At 52.0% G+C, this 24,356-nt stretch overlaps 2 protein-coding genes across 6 annotated transcripts in view; one reads left to right on the top strand and one right to left on the bottom strand.

Moving 5' to 3' along the window:
- MOG (myelin oligodendrocyte glycoprotein) overlaps positions 1-2,374 on the top strand; it is an 8,540-nt gene extending 6,166 nt beyond the window's left edge. Inside the window, exons 4-8 of the mRNA XM_043590558.1 lie at positions 77-97; positions 313-333; positions 1,601-1,717; positions 1,924-1,944; positions 2,222-2,374. Coding sequence (XP_043446493.1) covers positions 77-97; positions 313-333; positions 1,601-1,717; positions 1,924-1,944; positions 2,222-2,235 — 194 coding nt within the window. The 3' untranslated portion in view covers positions 2,236-2,374. The remainder of the gene's footprint in view (positions 1-76; positions 98-312; positions 334-1,600; positions 1,718-1,923; positions 1,945-2,221) is intronic.
- ZFP57 (ZFP57 zinc finger protein) lies at positions 1,180-24,356 on the bottom strand. 5 transcript variants are annotated; one of them, XM_043590555.1, is made up of 6 exons: positions 24,229-24,356; positions 21,368-21,443; positions 6,272-6,715; positions 5,349-5,475; positions 4,844-4,927; positions 1,180-4,180 (listed from the first exon to the last, which is right to left on the bottom strand). In XM_043590555.1, the coding sequence occupies exons 2-6, from the start codon at positions 21,425-21,427 to the stop codon at positions 2,955-2,957; spliced, it is 1,941 nt and encodes a 646-aa protein (XP_043446490.1). In that variant the 5' UTR covers positions 21,428-21,443; positions 24,229-24,356; the 3' UTR covers positions 1,180-2,954. The 5 variants fall into 5 exon arrangements, 4 of the variants coding, with proteins under 4 accessions (XP_043446490.1, XP_043446491.1, XP_043446492.1 ...); XM_043590556.1 differs by lacking the exon at positions 24,229-24,356 and adding an exon at positions 23,870-24,220; XM_043590557.1 differs by lacking the exon at positions 24,229-24,356 and adding an exon at positions 23,723-23,862.

The following is a 24,356-nucleotide window of genomic DNA, read 5'->3' as shown; positions in this document are numbered from 1 at the left end:
CCCGGCTGCCAGGGGCCAAAGGGGCCCCGTCCAATGCCAGCGCCGGCACTAAAAATGCTGCCTTTCTCTGTTTTAGGAAAACTTCGGGCAGAGATAGGTGAGTTTCAGTCTCGCTCCATCTGCCACCCCTCCCTTTGGTTTTGGCCATTTTCTCTGATACCCTCCCAGTGCCCCCTTCCCACGGAAAGGCTGTGGCATTTAAATTGCGCCAACTTGGCTTCCCCAACCTGCTGTCAGCCGGGGTGGAGGCAGTCCCTCCCTGTATCACTAGAAACAGTTTTAAGTAACACAGGCTCATGTGTTCCCTTTCAGAGAATCTCCACCGGACTTTCGGTAAGTGCTGGGGCCCCTGTTCCCTGGGTCACCCAGGTGATAAGAGGCCTGGCTCCTGGCTGGCCTCCTGTCCGCCCTCTGCCTCTCCTCTCTCTGCATAAGTCACATCTGTCTGCATGTAGGATTGATGCTGACAGCAAATTCTTCTGTTACGTTTCTGTCCCAAACGTGCTAATAGCCTTCCGTGCTAACCCGTTCTGTAGGAATTGCAGGGACTTTCTGCACATCACTTCCCTTTTCAGACATTACAGAGGGGAGGTAAGCCGATCTTTCGTACATACACTTGAGGTCTAGTCGGGGAGGCGACAGAATTGACTGGAGAACAAAGTACTTATGTGTCACCGCCTGAGCTCACATGGTGGAAATGAGCTTTCCAGAGCACAGAACAAGCAACCGTACCTGACGGCTCCGGGAGACAGAAGCCACCAAGGCCTGACAGAACGCTGGCCCCTCAAGAACAGTCTCTGTCCTTTCTGTCCACTGCAGGCTGCCCAGGGCCTCAGGAGAGCGCCTGCAACAGAAGGGCCCAAACAGTAGTTGTGTGGACATTGCAGAAATTGGAAGATGCCATAAGCAAAGCACAGGGCCCTGCTCTGAGCAGCCTTCCCGGCCGTGAGCGGGCAATCCGAGCATCCAGGGCATCGCATCAGCGTGCAGGCCACACGCACACGTGCACACACAGACACGTCTTTGCAACCCAAACAGGGAGGACCAAGATCTTTGTTTTGTAGGATTCATGCAGATTCTTTCTGTCCCGTGAATCTCCTCGGCATTCTGGCAAAGTCTAATGGACCCTTTTCCAGAAAAATGTTTTTAAATGTACACATAAACCATAACACAGAGGACTGCAAAGAGAACCACTGAATTGAAATACAGGTATCAAAATATAAACACATTTGCATTTAGTAACATGTGATCTGTAATATAGTAACGAATGTTTCTTTAAATAACAAAAATGCTTTAAATAAGAATGTAGCAGCAGGTCTAATAAGTTACAATTTCAAAACATTGGCAAACATTTTGAGAAGTCAGCAACAACCCCAATGGGAATGAAAGTCATCTGTGGTTTCCACCGGCGATAAAGGCACAGGCACTGCTGATGACATACTGCTTTTCTCCCCCAAGTTCACAAACGCCCTGAGCTCTTTGCAGACCCCTGTGGGTTCCCGGAGCCCAGGTTGAGAATGCAGACAATGAAAGGAGTGCGGGTGGGTGGGGCTCAAAGGACACACAGTCGTTAATCCCGTTTGTTCTGTGACCCACCCAGACCCGCACTTCCTGAGGGTGCCCTGCTGGAAGATCACCCTGTTCACGCTGGTGCCGGTGCTCGGACCCCTGCTTGCCCTGGTCATCTGCTACAACTGGCTGCATCGGAGACTGGCAGGTGCACAGGGCCACAAGGGTGACCAGAGCAATGGGGCACCAGGTCATCCCCGAACAGGGAAAGAGTGGGACCAGGGCTTAAGATGCAGGGAACCGGATTTTGTCGCCCCTGTGTCCCCAAGGCCAACCCCAGACTCCTCAGGGACTATGTGGGGAGGGGGCCCGTCATCTTCCACCGGTCACCCATTTCTCTCTCTCTTTTTTCAGGGCAATTTCTTGAAGAGCTAAGTAAGTTTTCTTCCTTTCTTCCTTTTGTAAGCTGAGAACCAAAGGCCAGGAAGGCAGAAAAAGGAAGTGGGGGCAGCTGAGCGACCCCAAGGGGGAGGCAGGGGCCTCTCCCACACACTGCCCAATTCCCACACTGTCCAGCAGCCACCTGGCACCTCACCTCCAAGACCAACCATGGAGGAGAGAGGCTTCGCCAGGGCTTTCCCTGTCCTCGGGTTTAATGGGTTGGTGATTGTAACCACTGACAGATTTTCAAGTCACTGTCTCCTCTTTCCAGGAAACCCCTTCTGAGCTGGACTGGCCCATGGACCGGCCCTCAGGATGCGGATCCCCCATGTTGAACACTCATTGGCCTCCTCGCTGCAGGGACTTTCCAATCTGCATTTCCAGGAATGCTCGGAGTTGCCAATGGGATTGCGTTTCCTTCTGTCGTGGCCTTTCTGTCCCCTCGTCTCTCCTGTCCTGTCTTCCGTCTGGAAGCCCCCTCTGGCCACAGCCAGGCGGGCGCTCCTCTCCCCGATGAGGTCACCTGAGCTGGACAGCGACACAGGCAGCAGGCTCTCAGCCTCGGACTGTGACCAGGACCCCCCTGTTGCACATTCCAGTGCTCTAACCTCGAAAATGGTGGTTGTTTCTTTCAAGATGCCAGTCCTGAGGGGCAGGGCAGAGAGGTGGAGGGCTGCGGGAAGGGGCAGGAAGGGTCCAAACCATGAGAGCTGAGTGAGCGAGCTGCTGGAGACCCTGGGGAGCCCGGACGCGGCCCGCAGCCCCCTTCCCTCCCATCCATCAGAGCCTCCACTGTTTTCCGCAACAATTACTACTTGATGGTCTGTCAGACACAAAGAAACAAGCAGGTGCTAAGTAATGATAATACAGGTTTCCGTGAACCACTGCTCACCCCTGTTCCTTTCTGCATTTCCCTCGTGACCCCTCACCCCTTCCTGTGCCCGGAGGTCAGGACTAGGAAACGCAGGCGCACAGAACGGCTGCTTCTTCATGTCCCGAGACCCTCACGGCCTCACTTGCTTTCTCGGCTCTGCACCCCCTCTCCCCTCCCCCCTGCCCTCTCCTGGGGGCCCAGGGCCCAGATCCCGGGGCACAACCGGCTCCTTTCCTGCCAAAGGGGAGGTGTCTCGGAAGAAGCCAAGCCACTGGGCCAGGATCGCCCGGCACGCGTGGGGGCTGCCCAGACACGGGTCCTTGCCTTTGGAAGCCCCCCAGTGGCCCACGAGGCCCTCCTTGTCCCCGAAGCAGACGTCACAGGCGGGGCAGCGGTACACCTGCTGCCTCCAGTGCGTGTGCTGGTGTCTGGCCAGCCCCGACAGGGACCCGAAGGCCTTGCCACAGCGGAAGCAGCAGCGTGGCTCGGTGACGTGGGCCTTGTGGTGGCTGGATGGACAGGCTCTCCCGCTCAGCGTCGGGGCGCAGCGAGGGCCAGAGGAGACGTGGAGTCCTGAAGGCTTCGCTGGGGGACTGGTGTCCAGGCAGGGGGCTCTGGTGTCAGGCTCCTGGGTCCCTGTCTCAGGCCCCGGGGTTGCCGTGGCCGGTGCCCGAGACTTCACAGCGATCGCCTGCTTCCTGTCTGCAGGTGGCTGGGTCTGAGCTACAGGACCCTTGGTTCCAAATACAGGTTTTTGGGTCCCGGCCGCGGGCTCCCGGCTGCTCGCCTGGCTCCTGTCCAGGGGCTCCCAAGACAGAGCGCTGGAGCCTGGAGGGCTCACAACATGCTTCCAGTCCCTGGCCACCGGCTTCCGGTTTTGGTGGGTCTTCTGGTGGCGTTTGAGCTCAGACTGGTCCCGGAAGCCCTTTCCACAGAGGGCGCAGGAGTGGGGCCGGTAGCCCAGGTGCACACGGCGGTGACGGCTCAGCCCCGAGGCGTCGCAGTAGGTCTTGTCACAGAGCGGGCAGCAGAAGGGCCTCTCCCCCAGGTGCATGCGCCTGTGGTAGCTGAGGTCCCTGGGGTTCCGGAACGACCTCCCACACTGGCCGCAGCTGTTAGTCTTGTGGGGATTGTGCACAAACTGGTGGCTGTGCAGGTTGGAGCGCTTCCTGAAAGTCCTGCCACACACGTGGCAGGTGAACGGTGGCCCGGCCTGGGGGGCTGAACACTCAGGGGCCCTGGGCCCGGAACCCACGGGGGCACAGGGTCGTCCTGAGCCTTTGCAAGCAAGGGGGACCTCCTCATCTCTGCCCCTGCTGCTTGGACTCCCTTCTGGAAGCTCCTGCTTCCTGCTTCCTGCAGTGGGCGGGGAGGGGGGGGGCGGGGAGAGGGGGGCAGGTTAACAAGACCCACTCACCAGAGGGCCCCCCTGGCCCGCCCTCCCTCCCTCTCCTACTCCGGGCCTCACAGGCTAGAGCCAGAGTAGACGTCTGGGTTTCCAAATTCAAAGCAAATAAAAATTTTAAAGTGGAATCTTCCAGTAAGATCAGAGATCAGAACTTTGGGCTACACCTACATTTCTGGAAATCCACTTTCCAGAAGCTCCCACTGACTCCTACAGGTGACCCCATGTGTCATATAAACGGGGACACCAAAGTGAAGGGTGGTGCCCTCGCTACTCAAGCTGGGATGAGAGGCGCGAGCCGGAGCATGTGGTCAGCACAAGTGTCCCCTGCGTGAGCTCGGCACTGAGCTCATGTCCCTTCCTGTCTGCTCTCTCAGAAGGAGCGTAAGCAGTCTATGTATGGCCCGATCCTAGAGACTCCAGATGCTCGCTTGTCCCAAACAGTTTAGGTATTCCTCTGGAGCCATGGGCGTGAGCGAATGGCCCCAGCTCTCCTGGAAGGATGCGGGCCGGGGCAGGGTGCCTGAGCCCTGGCGCCCTGGGTCAGCTTCCCAGCCACCCAGGGCATGTCCTGGCCCCTACCTTCCTCCCGCCTTCACCTTCGCCACACTTACCTGAAGGGAGGCCTTCTCCATTTGGGGGTTGGAGCTGGAGCTCGGTCCTCCACTGTTCTTCTTCTTCAAGCTTCGTGACCAGATCTGGGTTAGACAGAAAGATGCCGACTCGGGGGTGGGAAGGAGAGAAGGTTGAGGCCCCAGGCCTGGCCCTTTCCTATCCAATGGGAACAACAGGCTACCTCCTTCCATATCCTTGGTTTAAGGACCACAATGTGGGACACTTAGGTGAGGAGGAGACCCCTAGCAAAGTCCCCGGCACACGATAGGAGCAACTCAGTCAACACTGCTCAGATAAATGGGTACATTTTCCAACTGTCATCAAGTTACAAGTATTATCTTTGCCTTCATAAAGGCTTTTATTTCTTCTTTTACCCCAAGCTTAGTGACCTACACCTTTCACACCTGTAAGGTAAGGAAGATACGGGGTCAGTAAAGCCAACTGGGAGCTGCCTGCTGAGGGAAACCAGATGTCCCAAGAGCCCTGTGAGCCCCAGGCTCTCACCTACAGACATCAGGTTTCTGACGGTCTCTGACATAACGTCCTGGTACAGGGCCCTCTGACTGGCATCTAGATACATCCACTCCTCCTGGGTGAAGTTCACTGCCACGTCCTCAAAGGTGACTGGCTTCTGGAAGAGCAGGAGAGACTCAGGGAGTCTGTAATGAGACAGGCATCCAAGGACGAGGCTTAAAAACTGAGGGAAGGGGAGTGCCCGCTGGCTCAGTCAGGAGAGTGGGTGACGCTTGATTTTGGGGTTGTGGGTTTGCACCACACACTGGGTGCAGAGATATCTTAAAAAAAAAAAAAAAGAAAGAAAACCATGGAAGGGAGGCAGAAATAGGAAAAGACCAATGCAAAGCCAGCAACATTGATCTAACAGAAAGGAAGGCGGGGCCCCTGGGTGGCTCAGTGGGTTGTGTGTCTGACTCTTGATTTTGGCCCAGGTCATGATCTTATAGTTGGTGAGATCAGTCCCCACATCAGGCTCTGCACTGAGGAGCCTGCTTGGGATTCTCTCTCTCCTCTCTTTCTGCCCCTCCTCTGCTCAGGTGCACATGCTCTCTTATGCTCTCTCTCAAATTAAATATATATATATATAGACAGAGAGAGAGAGAGAGAGAGAATAGAGAGGAGGGAAGAAAAGATGTGGGGGGGGTGGGTAGGGGGCACATACGCTGAATATACAAAAATAGCGAACGTAGACAAAAAGGGCCGTCACTCCCCGATTTCTAGGAAGGGCTCCTGGGTGGGGTGGAGGCTCAGACAGTCCTGGCAGCCCTGTGTCCTGGAGTTGTTGAGCTTGGGACAGTCAGAAACTCCGCTGGACCACAGACGGGGACCACAGATGGAGACCACAGACTAGGGACAGACAGAAGTGCTCCAGGGTCCAGGACAGCCCGCCCTCCCCAGCTGGGGGTCCTCACCTGCACCCACGCCCTCCACCTGCACTCTCTCCGTGCGGCTTCCTGCTGGGCGTCTTCCTCCACCCGAGGGAGCAGTTTCTGCACACGCTGGACAGGCTTCTCCATGGTGTCTGTTTCCGGCTCTCTCCCCTCCTGGCCCGGCCCCCCAGGCTGGCCGCACTCCTTCCCGGGGCTTTTGGTCTCCGGGAAATGCAGCAGATGGAGGGGCTCTGCAGACGCCTCCGGCTTCGGCATGGCTTCTCCAAGGCCAAGGTCTCTGCCCCGAGGGGCTGTCGTCCGGTGCGAAGTTCCCTCTTTCACAATGCAGCGCACCTTTGGTTCAGGCTTCAGAGGCCAGTCACCAGGGCTCAGCCACCAGCGTCCGGGGACACCAAGCTGAGGCTCCGAAGACACCAGCCCTCGGTTCCTGCTCCGAGTCACTGGCTGGCGCCCACCTCTAGGAACCTGCAGTCAGAGGGAAAGAAGACGAGGCAGCAAGAGGGGAACTGAGTGGCCACAGTGTCTTCTCTGGACCACAGGACCCTCTCCACACGGCCGGGATGTGACAATCACCCACGCTAAGGAACCTGAATCCCAGAGGTGCCTGCAAGCTTGGCCCCAGCACAGTTGTGTTGGAAGCCTCTGCACCACTGAGGAAATGGTTCCTGGGCAGCACAAGCTCTGGATGGGTCACAAACCCCTTGTGCAAGCCCCCGGCCCCCAGTTCCCCCCCCCCCCCCCCCCGACTGCACCCTTGGCCCAGCAGAGCCCACCGGCAAGGCCTGGCTTCCCTGTGCTGCACGAGTGGTGGGAACAGCATCTGCTGGGGTTCAGGGAAGAGGCCCCCGGATCGGCCCAGCACTGACCACATCCACACCCTCGGAGGGGAAAGAGGCCGGCTGGGGGAGGCTCAGCACACCTCGAGGCCCGGGTCCTGCCCTCCCAGGAGGCAGATTCCCCCGAGGGAAGTGTCGCCAGCTCCCTATCCCCAGGCTGCACCCTGTCTCTCCCTCGACCCCCAAACCGTTGTCTGTCCCACAGCAATTCTGCCAGCGACCCAAACCCGGACTCACCCGCCAAGCTACAGCTGGTGAGCTTTGGGCCCTTGAGGCCTCGAGGCGGGCAGAGCCCCTGCACGCACCGCCCCCGCAACTGCACTCGTCCCCCCACCGCCCGCCCCTGCATGCGCCCCCAGCTCGGCCCTCCAGAACCCTTTCCGGCCTTTGCCCAGCCCTGCGACCTCGGGGTGAAGCCTCCCACCAGCGGGGAACAACACAGAAGGCTCAGTGCCATGTGGCACAGCGTGTCCCCTTAACTCCCCCCGGCAGGGGCTGAGGAGGTCCCCCTATCCACCCAGACCACACTGAGCAGGCCCTGATGCCCCAGCACTGCGGGCCACACCCGTACACCCAGGTTTCCCCTGGGGTCCCCGCGGTGCGGAGCTCCTCCAGGGTGAGGGGCACGATGCCCGCCTGCCCGCCGAGGTCTGGGCAGACGAGTGAGGGACAGAGACCCCGCATGTGCCTCTATCCACGCGGGCTCCACACCCCCCCGCCCCACTCACCCACCGCGCACTGGGGACGGCGACTCCGGGGCGTGGGGCGCCTCCGAGCCTGCCACCCCGCTCCCCCAGCCAGGCTGCACAAGCCCACCGCCCGGTGGCCCAGCCAAGGTCAAGGGTTCACCGTCTGAGAAGCCAGAAAGGAAGAGAGCCCGCCCCCTCAGCAGCCCACCCTCCCACCTTCAGTCACCGTTGGTCCCACCCAGCACCGGGACCTCGCCTCATTCCCAACCTTCCTTTCTCTTGAAAAAAGAGGATTAAATGATCTCTGATTAAAACTCACAACCTCCAACCACCATCTAGAGCCCAAAGGAGAAAAACGAGACCCAAAGGCCCCCAGAAGGAGAGGTGCAAACACAGGTAAACAGCATCATAGAAAAATGAAGGCCAGGTGCCTGGAGGATCAGTGGGGCTGAACATCCGATCTGGGCTCAGGTTGTGATCTCCAGCCCGTGAGTTCAAGCCCCCAGTAGCGCTCTGAGCCGACAGCTCGGAGCCCAGAGCCTGCTTCGGATTCTGTGTCTCCCTCTCTCTCTGCCCCTCTCCTGCTGGCACTCTGAATCTCTCTCTCTCAAAAATAAATGAACATTAAAAAGATTTTTAAATAATAAAATAAAAAGAACAATGATGGCAAAGGGCAGATCACACATGGGGACTTCAACGCTGGAGCCCGGGGAGCAGAGGACCCTGTGGGGTGGGACTCTGCTGGCCTGGGCCACTTACCCTGACTCAGTTCAACCTTCTCAAGTGGTATCTCTCTTTTTTGCAATCAGTCCAACAGATACCACATTTATTTTCTCCACTCGATTGGCACTTATTCCATTTTGTATTACTATCATCTTTTATGTTTCACATCAGCACGGGCTTTACAAAGTACTTTTGTAAACATGGCCTCCTCCACTGAATCCTTGAAACATCCCCTTAGGTAGACTAGTTACTCTGGCTGTACAGGTGAGAAAGGGTCCCAAAGCCCGCCTGCCGCTGCATGGGGCCTGAAAGCAGACACCTTGCTCCCGGTCTCCAGGGCCAGCACTGTGTGGCTGGCAGGCGCCCAGCCTTAAATCTCTTCCAGGAGCCCCTGGGCACACACCATCCCAGTCTGCCTGCAGAGTCAGATAGGCTGCTGGGGGGGGGGGGGGGGGCTGGGCGGGAGGGAAAGTGGGAGGGGCTCCTGCGGACTTGCCGCTGTCCTGAGGCCAGGGGAAGGGCTGCCTAGGGTGCTTTCCATTAAGCCTGAGAAAACAAAAGCACCCTTTCAATAGATAGGATCTGATCCTGCACGTGCACAGACATGCCTCTCTTTCCTTGCTCAAATCCCAGCCCTGGTTACACGTCACCTCATTTGGAAAACAAGGCAGCTGGACCCCAGACCATAGTTTGCCACTTTGATCTGATCCTCAAGTCTTGAGGGTCAGCAAGGAGACAAGGGAACGAACGAATAGGGAGTTCGTGCCATGCGTGTATTCAACACGCACTGGACCACAGGTTTGGGGAGGGGGTTGGGAGAGCCCTAGTCTTGGTCACCAGCAGCACTCAGTGCTGTGGACGCTCAATTGAGTAGCAGGAGTGCATAACCTGGACAGAGAGCAGCACCGGATGCACCATGATGAGAAGAAACCAGGTAGGGGAAACCAGTTAGCTCCGCTGACAGAGGCAGAGGAACATTCTGAAATGTGGGGAGGGGTGGGACAGGGGCAACAGCAATGTGGAACAAGATAGGACACAGGCACTGAGGTTCAACAGGTGTGGAGAGGACTGGGAGGAGGACTGGAATTGGGGCCACCTCTGTGCACGGAGCCTGGGGCCTGGGTTTGGTACAACTGAAGGCTGACGAGAAGGGAACAAGGAAGAAACCCTTCTGCTCCTCATCTGTGTGGTTCCAAACACCGACACAAACCCTTGAGCTGAGCACCAGCCTGGTGACGCAGACCCTGGTCTGGAATCTAGCAACAACCAGGACGCCATTTTGGTAGCCGCCTTTGAGGATTTGGTGGAGGCCATGTTTACAAACAGATTTTGCAAACTGTAAAAGCCCGTGCCAACTTCCTGGTTCTCGGTCTATAACCACTGCCCGACCTCCTCGTTCACACACAGGCAATAAAGTGAAAGACCTCTGCACCGATCTAGCAAGCTGTGGCAAGCACTCTGCCAATGGAGCCACTGTTGGAGAAGCTCATCCAGAGGACGTGACCAATGGCTGACCAGAGAGCAGGCCCTGGGCAATCAGAGGGTCCTCACTTGCTCTCTGTCCTTGGGATGCACTCACAAGGGGGGCTGTTTCACGGACACAGTCTTGAGGGAGCAGGTGGTGTTGACACCACGTGAACTGAATACATGACCAAACCCAGTCAAGGTCTCTATATAAACTTTTAGATTCTGGTGGACAGGTGTGAGGGCACCCAATACTAAGTTCATATGTGAGTCCCTTGCTTATTAAAACTGCCACCTACCAACCTGGAGTGGCCTGCCTTTTTCTTCAGTCACTCCTTGCCCTCCATGTATGGTGGCCTGTTTCAGATCCCACTCCCCACCCCCACCCCCACCCCCACCCCACCGAGGAAAATTCCTGAGGTTTCAAACCAACAGCAACAAGTCTCTGACTGAGGATCTTGCTGACAAAGGCTCTAACCCAACAGTGGCACCCTCAGTTTTGGACCCACCACCTTCCTGACATGGTCACTGGATACATTCCTTTTGAAAGGAAGATGCACTTTGTTTTTGGGCTCCTGTTAAAACTAAACACCTGACCCAAGGAAGCTTGGACATTTTGGCTTCATAGTCACATTTGCGGGTTGGTCAACTTGGACTCAACTTCTCACCAAGTGGGAGGGATCTGATAAGCCCTGCTTGTCACAGGGGGATGGTACATTTAGGGGTGCAGCTGGCCTGGCCCAAATGTCTCAGTTCTACGTGGGAAAGTGGCAGATGTCCCTTTGGGGAGGATTTATCCCCCAGTCTGCCGTCTGAAGCAAAGTGCTGGCTCAGCAGTGCTCTCAGGTCACCAGACCTGGACCACTGGGGTTCAGTGAAGCTAGAACCCAGTGCTGTCTCTGGCTGATGCAGACATTCAGCCTCAGAGCCAGTTACTCACAGCCGGACATGGAGGCTGTCATTCTACTTGGGGGGCAGAACTCAGGGCCATTGTCATGGCTCTCACCAACAGATCAGCCTTCCTGTAATTCTACTGACCCTTGGGCTGTGCCAATGGCCTAGCTATTCGGTCGGGCACTTGGAAAGCTATGCTGGTTACAAATCTCTCCTTGGAGAGAGAAATAAAGCCAACTGCTGACCTAACATCTGAGGAGCCTGTTGTCTGATGAGACGGGCCTGGAATCAATGTGCTGAGGGAGAATCACCCCCATTGCTGCCTGGATCCATCATCATCCCGGATGCAGCAAGACGTGCACCATCATCGACTGGGCACGAAGTAAAGGGTCAGGATCTGATTTGGGCTTGTGACTGTTCCATTTGTCTCGCAAGGAGGGAGGCCACATAGCAAGGGGCATTTTCCACACCTGCTCCTGGCAGATGGACTTGATTGGATCTCTGACCTTCTCTGAGAGTAGTGGTGCCTCACCACTGCTGACACTTTTTTAGGGTACATGTTTCTTTTCTGGTCCAATCAACCTACTCCAGCAATAGCACTGTGGCCCTTGAAACTAATCTGCCTCATGTTTTGGCTTTTCATACCATTTTTAGTCTGACAATGGTGTGCTTTTTATTGTAAAGCCTCTTGACAGTGGGCTGATACTCAAGGTAATTAGTGGATCTTTCATGCTTCCTACCACACCATTCACAGGCTGAACAGCCTTGTCAAAAGTTGACTGAAAGGGATGTTTTTTAGTCTTTTCCCCTCACCTCCTCCTAGTCTGCCTTAGTAAGGCAGCTTTGGTCGCCCTGTGCTCCTATCCCCCTAAAAGCATAATCTCGTCTTGGCTACTTCCTGAGTAATGATCCGGACAGGTTATATAGACCTGTTTTGGAAATTCCTGGACACGATGCTTCTTTCTTTTCCCTCACAGCCTAATGACACCCCCAGGCTGGCCAGGCTGGTACCTCCCCTTGGCAGCAGCCCAGCCAAAAGAGGGAGGGAGGCGCTAAGAGATTAAAACTTATTCTGGCTCAGTACTAGGATTCTGGGATTTACTTGGTCCTAGATTATAAGGGTAATGACCGCTTGATTGAATACATTGCTCACTAAGTCCCAAGGCCCACACACACATAATGGATTTCCATACATCTTATAAAAATGTTCTTGTTTTGGGGCGCCTGGGTGGCTCAGGCAGTTGAGTGTCCAACTTCAGCTCAGGTCATATCTCACAGCTTGTGGGTTTGAGCTCCGCATTGGGCTCTATGCTGACCGGTCAGAGGCTGGAGCCTGCTTCAGAGTCTGTGTCTCTCTCTCTGCCCCTCCGCTGCTCATGCTCTCTCTCTCTCTCTCTCTCTCTCTCTCTCTCTCAAAAATAAATAAACATTAAAAAAAAATGTTGTTTCTCCTGTTGAAACAGGAAAGGATTCTGATTGGTGCCATTCAGGTCACATGCCAACCACTGTAGCCGACCACTGGCTACACTGATGTCAATCACTATTCCAAGAGAGTAAGGTGGTACAGTTGGCTGGGACTGGGGGGAAGCAACTGTGTAAGACAAGGAGGGTGGGATTTCACTTACCAGAAAAAGAGAGCTTGGACAAGCAAAAAGGGACAGACCCCCACACTTACAGAACACAACTTTACACGTATAAAATATGTATATAAACATAAAGGAATATCTGGATATGTTACATGTGCACCCCAGAAAGTTTGAGAAATATCTATTGGCTAAATTTCTTCTTCCTGTCAACAAAATTCTATGTCAATATGGGAGACTTTAGATAGTTCATTCTTAACTAAGTCAGGATATATTAATCACCCTGGGTTCAAGAAGTGTTCGTGATTAAATGAAAAAATTGTTTGATGCATGGCAGACACTTAATAAGTGTTATATCTCCCCTGCACCACTATCCTTCTAGTTTCTATGATGTTACCAACAAAAACATGATTTTTGATAGGTGAGGTACAGCTTACTCACTATTTGAATTGGCAGTAGGTAACAGGTAAATTTTAGAAAGCCTATGCTAGCACGGCATTGCTGACCTACCTACCATCCTCCTCGAGGGGTAAGATGTACCCTTGTTCGGCCTTATTCTGATTTGTGATGCTAACGCGATGGAAGGCTTTATAATTAGACCCACATAAAACAACACGCCAATCTTGTAAACCTTACATCCTGAAGCACTTTAACCTCATGGCTAAAGTCACTATCAGACATGCTTCAATGAGTTCAAAGTCTTATTTCATATACCTGACTCAGTAGGAGGGTTACTGTAATTGTCTGCTTTGTCTTCTGCCCCTGTAACCTTACAACCTGTTTCTGTTTTGGGCCTCCTTGACTCTCAACTGTTGGTTGCCCATCCCTGGTGGAATCCAAGATGGCAGTTCGGTTTTGTCAACCTTTCTACTCTTAGTCTGGTCTCTTATCCTGAGTATTCCAACTGTTCACTTATCTGGTTCCTTTGGCCCCAACTCTGGTTCCTTGAATGGGCTCCCCTGTTCCCTGCCCATCTCCTACTCCTCAGGATTATTGATTTCCTTGCCCTCCTGTTTCCTAAGGACAGGACTCCAGCACTCAAGGTGCCGATGCTCCTTCCATGCTGTCTTTGCTGCCAATGCCTGTCAGGTCTTGTGTCTGTTGTTGGCACCTTCCCTTTTTTCCACTCCACCCTTAAACGGCCATTGAATTTAGCTGCATGGAGCTCTTTGATGCCTCAGTGAAAGGGGGCCTGGTGAAGCGATGGGCAGAGAGGCCAGAATGCAGGCAGCTGATACAGACTTTTTAAGGGATGTGGCTTTGAAGGGCTGCAAAGGGCCAGCACAGCTGACTTAGATGGGAGAGAGCTGAGGGTACCTATAGGTCACTCGGAGTGATCCAGTTGGGAGGGAGCAGTCGGATATAGAGGAGAGAGAAGGAAGAGGTGATAGCCTGAGGTTGTGGGGACGCAGAGATGCCATTTTCCACTGTGAGAACAGAGAGAGAGAGCGAGCAACAGTGAGCGGAAAAAGAGAATGAGCACATACACGAAAAGATGCAGAAACAAGAGTTGGCAGGTATGCTTACTGCCTCGGCTCTAGTCTCTTGTAAGGCCCAGTGGTTTGAGAGACTTTAAAAGTTTAAGATACTTTCTACTGACTTTTTTTTTTCTTTTCTTTTTTTTTTTTTTTTTAATTTTTTTTTCCAACGTTTATTTATTTTTGGGACAGAGAGAGACAGAGCATGAACGGGGGAGGGGCAGAGAGAGGGGGAGACACAGAATCGGAAATAGGCTCCAGGCTCTGAGCCATCAGCCCAGAGCCCGACGCGGGGCTCGAACTCACGGACCGCGAGATCGTGACCTGGCTGAAGTCGGACGCTTAACCGACTGCGCCACCCAGGCGCCCCAACTTTTTTTTTTCTTTATACTCACCCAAGTAAGTTTCTAAGGCTTGCAAGCAAGAAAATTTGACCATGACATTGCTGATTTCAACTCATCAAAATTTTCAGCATTATTTTTTTAAAGTTTCTATTTACTTATTTTGAGGGGGGTAAAGGGCAGAGAGAGGGAGAGAGAGAGAATCCCAAGCAGGCTCCTCACTGTCAGCACAGAGCCCGATGTGGGGCTTAATCCCGTGAACTGTGAGATAATGACCTGAGCCGAAATCAAGAGGTGGTCAAGTCACTTAACCAACTGGGCCACTCAGGTGCCTCCAGCATTATTTTTTAAAGTGTGAGTATGGTTGACACACGATGGTACGTTAGTTTCAGATGTACAACACGATTCAACAACCCTATGCCTTCTGCTGTGCTCACCACAAACACAGCCACCATTGGTCACCATACAATGCTATTACCATAGTCTTGACCATATTCCCTGTGCTTTCATCCCTGTGACCAACATTATTTCTACAGGGCAGACTCCTGACCTGAGCTTATTATAAGAAACTCCAGAGTCCCTAGTATACTTGGAACCCACCATTCAAGACTTGTTTTTTCTGTCTCTAAACAGCTCACCTGGCCTCCTGCTACACACAGAAAATAAGCCATGTGAAGGAAACACCTTTCTTCACATATGTGTATTTCTTCCCTGTGCCTTACCTCCTTGGAATTTCTGCCACATCTGCATGGGGAAAACTTGGGAGGGAAAACAGTATCAGCTGGGGGTACTCCTCCAGTAACAAGTTTCCTGGTTTTCTTATCTTCTTGAGATACAACTTATCAATCCATCTGATGCATTTGTCGGGCGTCTTTGGTTTTGGAGAGAAATTATCACTGTAAAAACGTAATCACGTGGAGAACCCTAACAGTTTGCAACTACACCGTTTGCACACAGCCACCAAGTCTGCTGCTTGGGCTAAACTTACCCAAGTATTGGAAAATACCAACATTCACAAACTATTTAGTGGCCCTCTCTTGGCAATTGCTTGTCAACTCAGAAACCATGAGGGTACGGTGATCAAAGGCCACCTCCCCAAGATCCGACTCCACCGGTCTTCCTTGTTCTCCCAATGCATGCTTCTGCCACTTTCTGAAGGCTTGCATTAGGCTGCTTCCCTGTTAGCGAAGACCTGTAAGTACAAGTAGTGACTGTTTTCATAAAGGGCAAAATCCTCTTCAGGTTTTTTTCAGTTAGGGAGAACAAGTGCTCACGCAGGTCTTTTGTAAAAACCAAGTGGTGTGACAGGAGCATTTGGAAAACAGGGCTTACTCTTTGTTTATGTCATGTCAGCTGATGTAGGTTCCATAGCAATGCTCCCAGCTGGGAGGGGACACCTGCATCCTTTGTGCAAGGGATCACCCCATCATGACAGTGGAGTGGGGCACATGTGCAAGGGACTGGGGAGGCTTCTCAACCAGCTGCACTTTAGATCCACGTGGGGCTGGTTACCATCAGAGATGTACCAGTACACATCCCTATCAACTTTTTTTTTTTTTTTTCCTGGCTCCAGCCTGTTTTCTGGTGACTTCTCCTTTGAATAGTTCTGGCTGGATGAGAGCTGTACTCTCATGCCTTTTTGTGCTAACAGCTATATTCTTTGTGGCACTTCCTGATCCATTTTCATCTTGTTAAAACTCAACTTTCCCCCTCAATTTCCAAGCCCATTTTTAAAATGTTTATTTATTTTGGGGGCGGGGGAGAGGCAGAGAGACAGAGGCAGAGAATCTGAATCAGGCTTTAGGCTCTGAGCTGTCAACACAGAGCCCGACACGGGGCTTGAACTCACAAACTGTGAGATCATGACCTGAGCAGAAGTTGGACGCTTAACTAAGGACTGAGCCACCCAGGTGCCCCTCCAAGCCTATTTTAATGAAGTGTGGATGCCAGTGATATCAGCACAAACACTGAATGGCAGATTCTTAATGCTATTGTATTAATTCAGTAATCTCCACGTTCTTTTGCCCATCCTTGTTCTTCTGCACGTCCCAACTGAGCCGGACTGCTGCTGCACAATCCCCACCTGTCCAGACAGGGAAGCTCTTCCTGGCTGCAGGCACCGCCCTAGCCTTCACCCAGATCCACTCACGTGTGGGTCCTGTGCACCTGCTGCTCCCTGGGCCCACGTGCTCTTTCTCATCTGCTTATCAAACTGCTCTCCTTCAGCACGAGCATCCACCTATTCCGTAAAGCTGTAAACCTTCACGAAGGGGCTCTTTAGCTCTAGTCCAAAGGGCCAGACAGTCCTTCTCCACAGTTTCTGAGGCACTTAGATGTTTCTATTAGCTTTATTACTTCTGTACTAGGATTATCGATCTCCATCTGGACCATGAGATTGCAAGCTCACACGATGAGGAGGACCCTGCCCTACCCACCCTTCCATCAGTCAGTCAGCACAGTGTGGACTAACAAGATTCAGTACGTGTGGAATGAATCAGTCAATGGGCCTCCAGTGTCTCGCATCTCCTCTGAAGCCACGGAGTGCTCAGGGCTGGAAAGCTGGACTCCTGTCCCACAGACAACAGAGAACTGTTAGAGGTCCTGACCAGTGTCTCCAGGGATGTGAGCTCCCTGTCCTCCTCCTCTGGGAACCCTTTTATCCAGACTTCAGTGAAACTTTATGATGATGCCAGGTGCCTTGAGAAGAGAAAATGGGGGTGACCTTGTCTGGAAGGCATCAAAGATAGTTCTGGAGAGGGGATAAATAAAATCATGAATGTTACTGAAGGGTATTAAAAAACAAATTAAGGTATTTTAGTACCTCAAATAAAATGTAAGAACAAAGAAAGACTATGTTAACGCACAGACAGGACCTAAGAAGGTAGAGTGGCACATCATCAACTGTTCCTGTATTTGGGGGCTTGGCCCTCTTGGACACAGCCGTTTCCAGCAGTTAACAAACGTCCTTCCTTCTTTCAACACATATTTGAACAGACTCTACAGAACAGGCCTGCGGGCACAAAACCAGTGGAATGAAAACAAGCCCCAGGAACAGGCTTGTCACGTGAAGGTCCCACAACCTAGATGCCCTGGAGACTCCTGCACACTGTGCCCCAGAAACACGCTTAAACAAAAATGTTTACAGAAGTACTATTTGTAGAATAAAAAACACAAAAACAGGGGCGCCTGGGTGGCTCACTTGGTTGAGCGTCCGACTCTTGATTTCAGCTCAAGTCATGATCTCTTGGTTCATGGAACTGAGCCCAGGTCGGGCTCCACACTGACCTTGGGGAGGCTGCTTGGGCTTCTCTCTCTGCCCCTCCCCCACTCACTCTCTCTCAAATAAACGTGAAAAACCCCCACAAAACCAAAAATTGGAAATGACCTCAACAATACAGCAGGTAATTAAGATGTGGTATATTCATGTCATGGAATGAACTACCCAAGAAGTACACACTTAGATGGTGGAGATTCAGGGAACAGACCGTGTAGAGCTCATGAGGCTCGTGGAGATGAGTCACTCTGATGTACCCCCAGCACCAGGAGACTGGGGAGGGGAGGAGGACAACCAAGGAGCCTCAGAAGGGAAACCAGTGAGGCTGGAGAAAACCCAGGAGAACATGTTATGCAGGAAGTCATGCAAATCAGAGGCGCCTGGGGGCTCAGTCCGTTGGGTATCTGACTTCTGCTCAGGTCATGATCTCGCAGTTGGTGAGTTTGAGCACCACGTGGGACACTGTGCTGATAGCTCGGAGCCTGGCGCCTGCTTGGGATTCTGTGTCTCCCTCTCTCTCTGCCTCTTCCCTGTTCATGCTCTGTCTCTTTCAAAAATAAATAAACGTTAAAAATTTTTAAAAGACGTGCTTCAAAGAGGAAAAAAAGAAAGGAAATGAAATAGTGTTTCACATCAACATGGGTGAATTAAAAATATTAATGAACAAAAGTAAATTATATAATTTTCATCTATGTACATGCCATAAACAGGTAACTATGCACAATTATGCCACTTAGGAATACATACACAGATGACGAAAACTACAGAAAGGTGTTAATTACCACAAAATTCAGGCCAGTGACTGCCTCTAGGGATGAGGGAGGGGTGTAAATGGGAGCACAGGGGGTTCCAGGTCTCAGCCTCAGCAGTGGGTGCCTGGACATAGACATTTTCATTTGTATATTCACTTTGTACTGAGAAGACGAAAGAATACAGAAGAAAAGCATTAAGTGTGACTCATGATTCATGGTTGCTTGGGGTAAAGATGGTTGTTCACACACCGTTCACGGAGATGAAAGGAGAGTTATGAGGTAGACACGACGGAGTCAGGTCTGGCCAAACTTACCCTCTTACCAGACTTTTACTCTGAGATGGATGAGCTGTGAAAGTGCCTGCAATCACCAGCTGCTTTTACACGAGATTTGGAGGAGAAAGAGGGAGGCCGACCTCACCGTGGCTAGCACTGAAAACCTGCATGGTAAACAATCCCTTACAGCTATGTATTTCTTGAAATGTTTATTTATTTTGAGAGGGAGAGCGAGAACGGGGAGGGGCAGAGAGAAAATCCCAAGCAGTCTCCACGCTGTCAGCACAGAGCCCAACGTGGGGCTCAATCCTATGAACTGTGAGATCCTGACCTGAACTGAAAACAAGAGTTGGACACTTAAGCAACCAACTGAGCCACCAGGTGTCCCTGGATTTTTTTTTTTTTTTTTAAGCAATCTGTACACCCAACGTGGGGCTCGAACTCATGACCCTGAAATCAAGAGTCACCTGCTCCACTGACTGAGCCAGCCAGGCGCCCCTACAGTTGTGTACCAGGTTGCTTTTCAGTCCCACTCAACTCAAAGGGCTTACCCTAACCCTACTGATTGGGGTTTCTAAGTTGGACAATACACCCTGTTACAAGGCTGAGGGTCCACCACTGGGACATGGTGACGCAAGGCCAGAAAAGGCGAGGGCGGTGTGCAGGAGGCACAGGTGGGAGGTAGCTATCATGCTGAGGAGCAGCAGTGCAGGACAGCCCCATCACTGGGGGATGCAAGCAGCAGGCCCAGGAGGGGGGCATCAGGACCCCCACAGCCGAAGGGTGACACTCCCCACGGTGTGCATTTTCCACGTCTCTCATTCTCTACTCACCACCTCTGAACCCCTACTTTCCGAACTTTTAGGTATCTGGGAAGAAAATGAACTGAAAATGAAATCAATAAATTTCATTCTGCTTGGCTACTGAAATTCCCACTAAATGCATAAATTTTTTTTCTGAGTTATCAATGAGTGTTAGAGGACATCTGTTTGAGAGAGTTTGCTTTACCTCTGAGTGGATCCAATGCTGGGAAGATGTTGCTTTCATGGCCACGTGTGGAGCTGGAGGCAACCTGAGAAACCACTCCCCTCCCATGGGCTCCCTCCTTGCTCAGCTGGGCTTGGCCAGGTGCCCTCCTTTGCACAGGGCCTGTGCACGCCTCCGGCATCACCCAGGCCACGTTGTGAGTGGGGAGTGGTCTATGCCATTACTCGTGAACCAATCAAGGGCAGGGACCTCTTTTCATTCACTCCCAGTAACTAATAATACCTGGCATATAGGAGGCTGTCAGAATTAAGTTCCTCAAACAAACAAAACTGTAGGGTCCCATTAGTGGCTCCCTGATAAAATTAGTGGCTCCCTGATAAAAAATTTGAATGTGAAATCAAAGACTCAACACTGACCTTCAGCAGTCTCATCAGGACACCCGTCAAGGGCTGGGGCAGGGGCAAGGTGGGAGGTGTCTGAGAACAACCCCTCACTCAGATCATTGACCAACCACCCAACACAGGAGAAAAACAACATCAGAGGATTAGCAACCTGAGCAGAGAGGCCAACTAAAAACAGCCAGGTTTCAAGTCCAGAACCATGTGATACAGATGTGATCTCACCCAACTCTGGGGAGAGATGGGAAATAGTTCAAAAAACAAAGTCCACTTCGGAGACATGATTTTATTCTAAAAGCGCTGAAACTCGACTAGTCTTTTATTTTTCCCACTTGGCTTCTCAGAAAGGGCGGCATAGTTAGGAATTCTCTTTGATGTGGTTTTACGGCAGTATTCCCTTCTTCTCTATTCTTTTCCACGAGAACATTCACTTTGATCCGACTTCTACTGCGTGGCTGCAGGAGTGGATATGCAGTGATGCTTTCAAACTCCTTCACCTCTCTCTTTGCTCTCCTATGCCTCCCATGGGTCAGCGGCGTGTTCTGGCCTTTTCTCAAGACTCCCTCCTTGAGTCTCTGTTTTCCCAGCTCTCTGCCCCGCAGCATGCGTTCCTGGTGACCTTTAATTTGTACCTGCTCCCTCTGGCTCACTTGCTTTCTCCTCTGTGCGCTCAGGATGCTGTGCTCCTCTGGCACAATTCTGGGGAAGGTGGTTTCGCCAGGAGCCTGTAGTAATGGCCTACATGTCTTATTCTTAACCTCTCTGACCTGACCTGCTCTCTGGATGTGACTTTCCATGTGTCCCCCCTCCCTCGCAGGAACCAAATAATACCGTTTTTGTCTCTCCACGCTTTGGGTTGTTTCCCCCTTCAATTTCTTCTCCATTTCACACCCTGTCTCTTGTTCCCTCATCTCCACTATTCTTTTATTATAGTAAGACTCTGTTTTGGCAAGCCAGTAGTCATGAGAAAGAGCCTGCTCCCTACACAGTGTCTCGTACTCCTCCTGGTATTTCTGAGTTATCAGTTGTCTTGTCGCTGTTGTATGCACACCACCCAGACTCTGTCAAAGTGAGGTAGAGGATTTCATAATGGGACCATCTTTTCGCTCTGAACACATTTAAACAGGAGCATACCCTCATTACTGACAGCCAGAAAAGATACGTGGGTGTAATAATTGTGATTTCTACTCCCATCACTCCTAGGTGAACCCATGAGCTCTGAAAGTTAAATTACCCCACCAAAATCAATAACTAGTGCTTTAAAAATATAGTATTGGGTGCTTTCAACATAGTGTTTTGTTTTGCAAGCATAGATATAGTGAAATGCATCTGCCAGTGTAGACAGGGGTCACCTGGGCAGGGTTTTAAACCCAAGGCTCCTTCTCCTAGTAGTTCCAAACCATATGACGTGAAGATTACTTACCAAGATTTTCTTCTCCAGTGGGGACAGCTGACCTGTAGCAATCCTGGGGTCTGTAGACATTTTAGCCCAGGACAATCTGGAAGACAAAAAGGCAGAGGTAGATTGGCACGTAAGCAGTGTCAGAATATATCTACTCACTTACTGACTGAACCAAAAAACCGAAGTGTTTTGGTCAAGGCCAAGGGCATGTCCCCCCAGAAAGAGAAAACCTGCTAAGAGGCAGGGCTACTCCAGGGCCATGTCCTCCATGGGAAACCACTGCATCCCTGTGATGGAGAATTTATTAAGAGCATAAAATCTTCTTATAGAAACAAAAGGCACACATGTCCCGTGGATTCCACGTGAGCCACTCTGAGTCTCGAATCCGGGACTGGGAGAGGGAAGAGACCCGCTCCTTGGTGAGGCGCTGCACAGGCACATCTCCGCTGGACGGCTCAGTGTCCCAGCCGCCCTCTCTGGGGACAGTCCCACACCGCAGGGTCAGGAGTCTGTTCTCTTTCCGCAGTTTCTCGGTCCGGGCCCTCTCCGCCTCTATCAGCACATACAGCATCTCTGCCTTCCAACCTTTTGTTCTGAAACTCTGTTCTCATCTGATTGCCCACCCCTCCACCTGCCGGCCTTACACTGCCACTCATCCTTCACCCCAGATCCATTATGAGACCATTCCCCATTGAACCCCCTTAGGATAGGAATTTGGGGTGACTTTTTGTAATTGGTCAGGCTGATGGCTACACAAGGCTGCCAACGTTTCATGTGTCATTCCTGGTCTGAGTCACTATGAGGTCGCAGTGGAGCCACTGGGGGTGTCTGGCACATCACCTCTGTGCCTCTGTTTGTGCTATTTATGGTAAAGAGCATGGGCTCTGAAGCCTGCCCAAGCTGTTTGAGCCCTAATTCCACGGCTTCTGAGGTGTGTGACTCAGGGCAAGTAGCCATCTCTAAGTCAGGTTCCTCATCTATAAAATGGAGATGTAAGACAAAAACCTGCTTCTCAGGGGTCATAAAGAACAAAGGTGGTTTAGATGGAAGAGCCTCGCACAATGCTTGACCTATGGTAAGTCCCTATAAGATGGCAGTCGTCTCTCTTCCACAGGTCAAGCCCTGGCTCTCTATAAAGTCTTTCTGGATGATTCTATGTAACAGTGATTTTGCCTTCTGAACACTTAACATTTTCTACTTCTACGATTCATTTGAAAACCAATCAGGGTTTACACCGAGACACCCATATTCCTGTATCATTTTTAACATTTTCATGCTGAAATTTACTCTTAAAGGGTGTAACTACAATTTATATCTACAAACACAATGTGGTTATATTATTGTAATGAATCTGGTATCAAACATTGGATCTCCCTGACCTCTTAGGCACATTCCTGTTTGCCTATAAATACCTTTTTATATTGTTTTAATTTAACTTTTAGGTAACATACATTGCAATGACCCATGTTGATATTTTAAAAATATGACCACCTTACTTATTTCTCCATACACAGAATCTAGCACAGCACCTAACATGAGTATGTGATCCCAAGTGCTCAAAATGATCTGTTGATTGATCATCCCTATCACACGACATGGGCATCTTCCTCTCTTACATTCCCTGTACTGCCGTATCTCCCTTTTCACTGGGACACTTGCTAGTCTCCCTTAAGGTGTACAAGCACTTCCGTGTCCTGTGCTGGTCCTTGACTCTCACTCTGCCCTCCCAGTACTCGGACTGCATTCTAATCGTTTGTGCTCCTGATGGTCAGATAACAGTCTGCAACTTTGCAGCCCAGCCTTGGCCTAAAGACTGGGCATAAGTGCCTCATCAGTGAGGTTGTGTTGGGAAAGGGCCACGCCTCACAACGCTGGCACATGAGGACAGTATTCAGCTCACGGTGGTTGGGCACTGAATACTGGTCAAAGTGAAAAGGGAGAGAGAGAGGGGAAGAGCTCATTTCGATGTCCATTTCCAAAGGACACACATAGAAACTGCCTACACAATGGGCTCGGCACCAGACCCCCTTAAGACCACGTGACAGCCAGGTAAGTGAAATTATGGGGCCTGTCTTGCTCAGTAGCTTGCTCCGAGTTTCAATCCCTTCACTACTGTGTGTTTCCATTACTGCAGAAAACGGTGGAGCCGGGCCCTTCCCGAGGAGGGAATCACAGCTCATCTCCAGAAGGTACAGTGGTGGCTCCACCACTCCGTAAGTAAAGGACTCGGCACAGCCGTCCGCTTGGTGGGCTGGTGGGCTGGGAGGGAAGTAGGACCGCCAACGAGAGGCCGTCCCTTCAGGATCACGAGTTTCTACTTTAGACTGTAGGTTACAGACGAATGAAAACAGCTCGGTCTTGTGTGTTTTAACTCACGTATTACGGAAATGTCTGCTGTCTACCCAGTGGACGCCGGCAATTCGCAGTTGGCTGGACAGGAGCCGGAGGCCCCGGTGGAGGTGGGTCCCAGACCCGAAGTCAGCCTACGGCATGGGGAAACGCTACCCACGGCCGTGACCTCACCTGGGAGGCGTGTCAGGACCTGTCCCGCTTCCCCAGATCCACCCGCAGCACCTCCTGCGCCTCAAGAAGCCGGCTCACTCCTCCTCGGGCCCAGGGCAGCCCCCGAGGCGGGCGTGCGGGGCAGGAGGCCCCGGGAGCGCAGGAATCTGACGGTCCGGACTCCGAGCTGAGCTTTCATCCTCAGCTCAGCCGCAAGAGGGAAATTCCGGCTCTAGGGCCGCACAGTCCCAAGAAATCAAGTATTCGGGAAGGCTCCTTCGTTTTTCAGGGGCAGCGCCCCAACGATTGATCCAAGAAAACAACTATCCCAGGACTGGATCCTCAGGGGGGGGAGCGACCGGAGGCGCAAAGCTCATTACCCAGTTTCCCGAACCCGCAGAACCAGGGGGAAGGCAGCGCCCCTACGTCCTCCGCAGACGTCCTGATCCGGCTCCGGGAACCTCCGGCCACAGCCGCGCTCACTTATGACGTCACAGCAAATGGCGCC

Source organism: Prionailurus bengalensis, chromosome B2 (genome assembly GCF_016509475.1).
Source record: "Prionailurus bengalensis isolate Pbe53 chromosome B2, Fcat_Pben_1.1_paternal_pri, whole genome shotgun sequence".
NCBI classification, from domain to species: Eukaryota; Metazoa; Chordata; class Mammalia; order Carnivora; family Felidae; genus Prionailurus; species Prionailurus bengalensis.
Note: the sequence above shows the minus strand (reverse complement) of the source record. Positions and strands in the feature narration are given on the sequence as shown.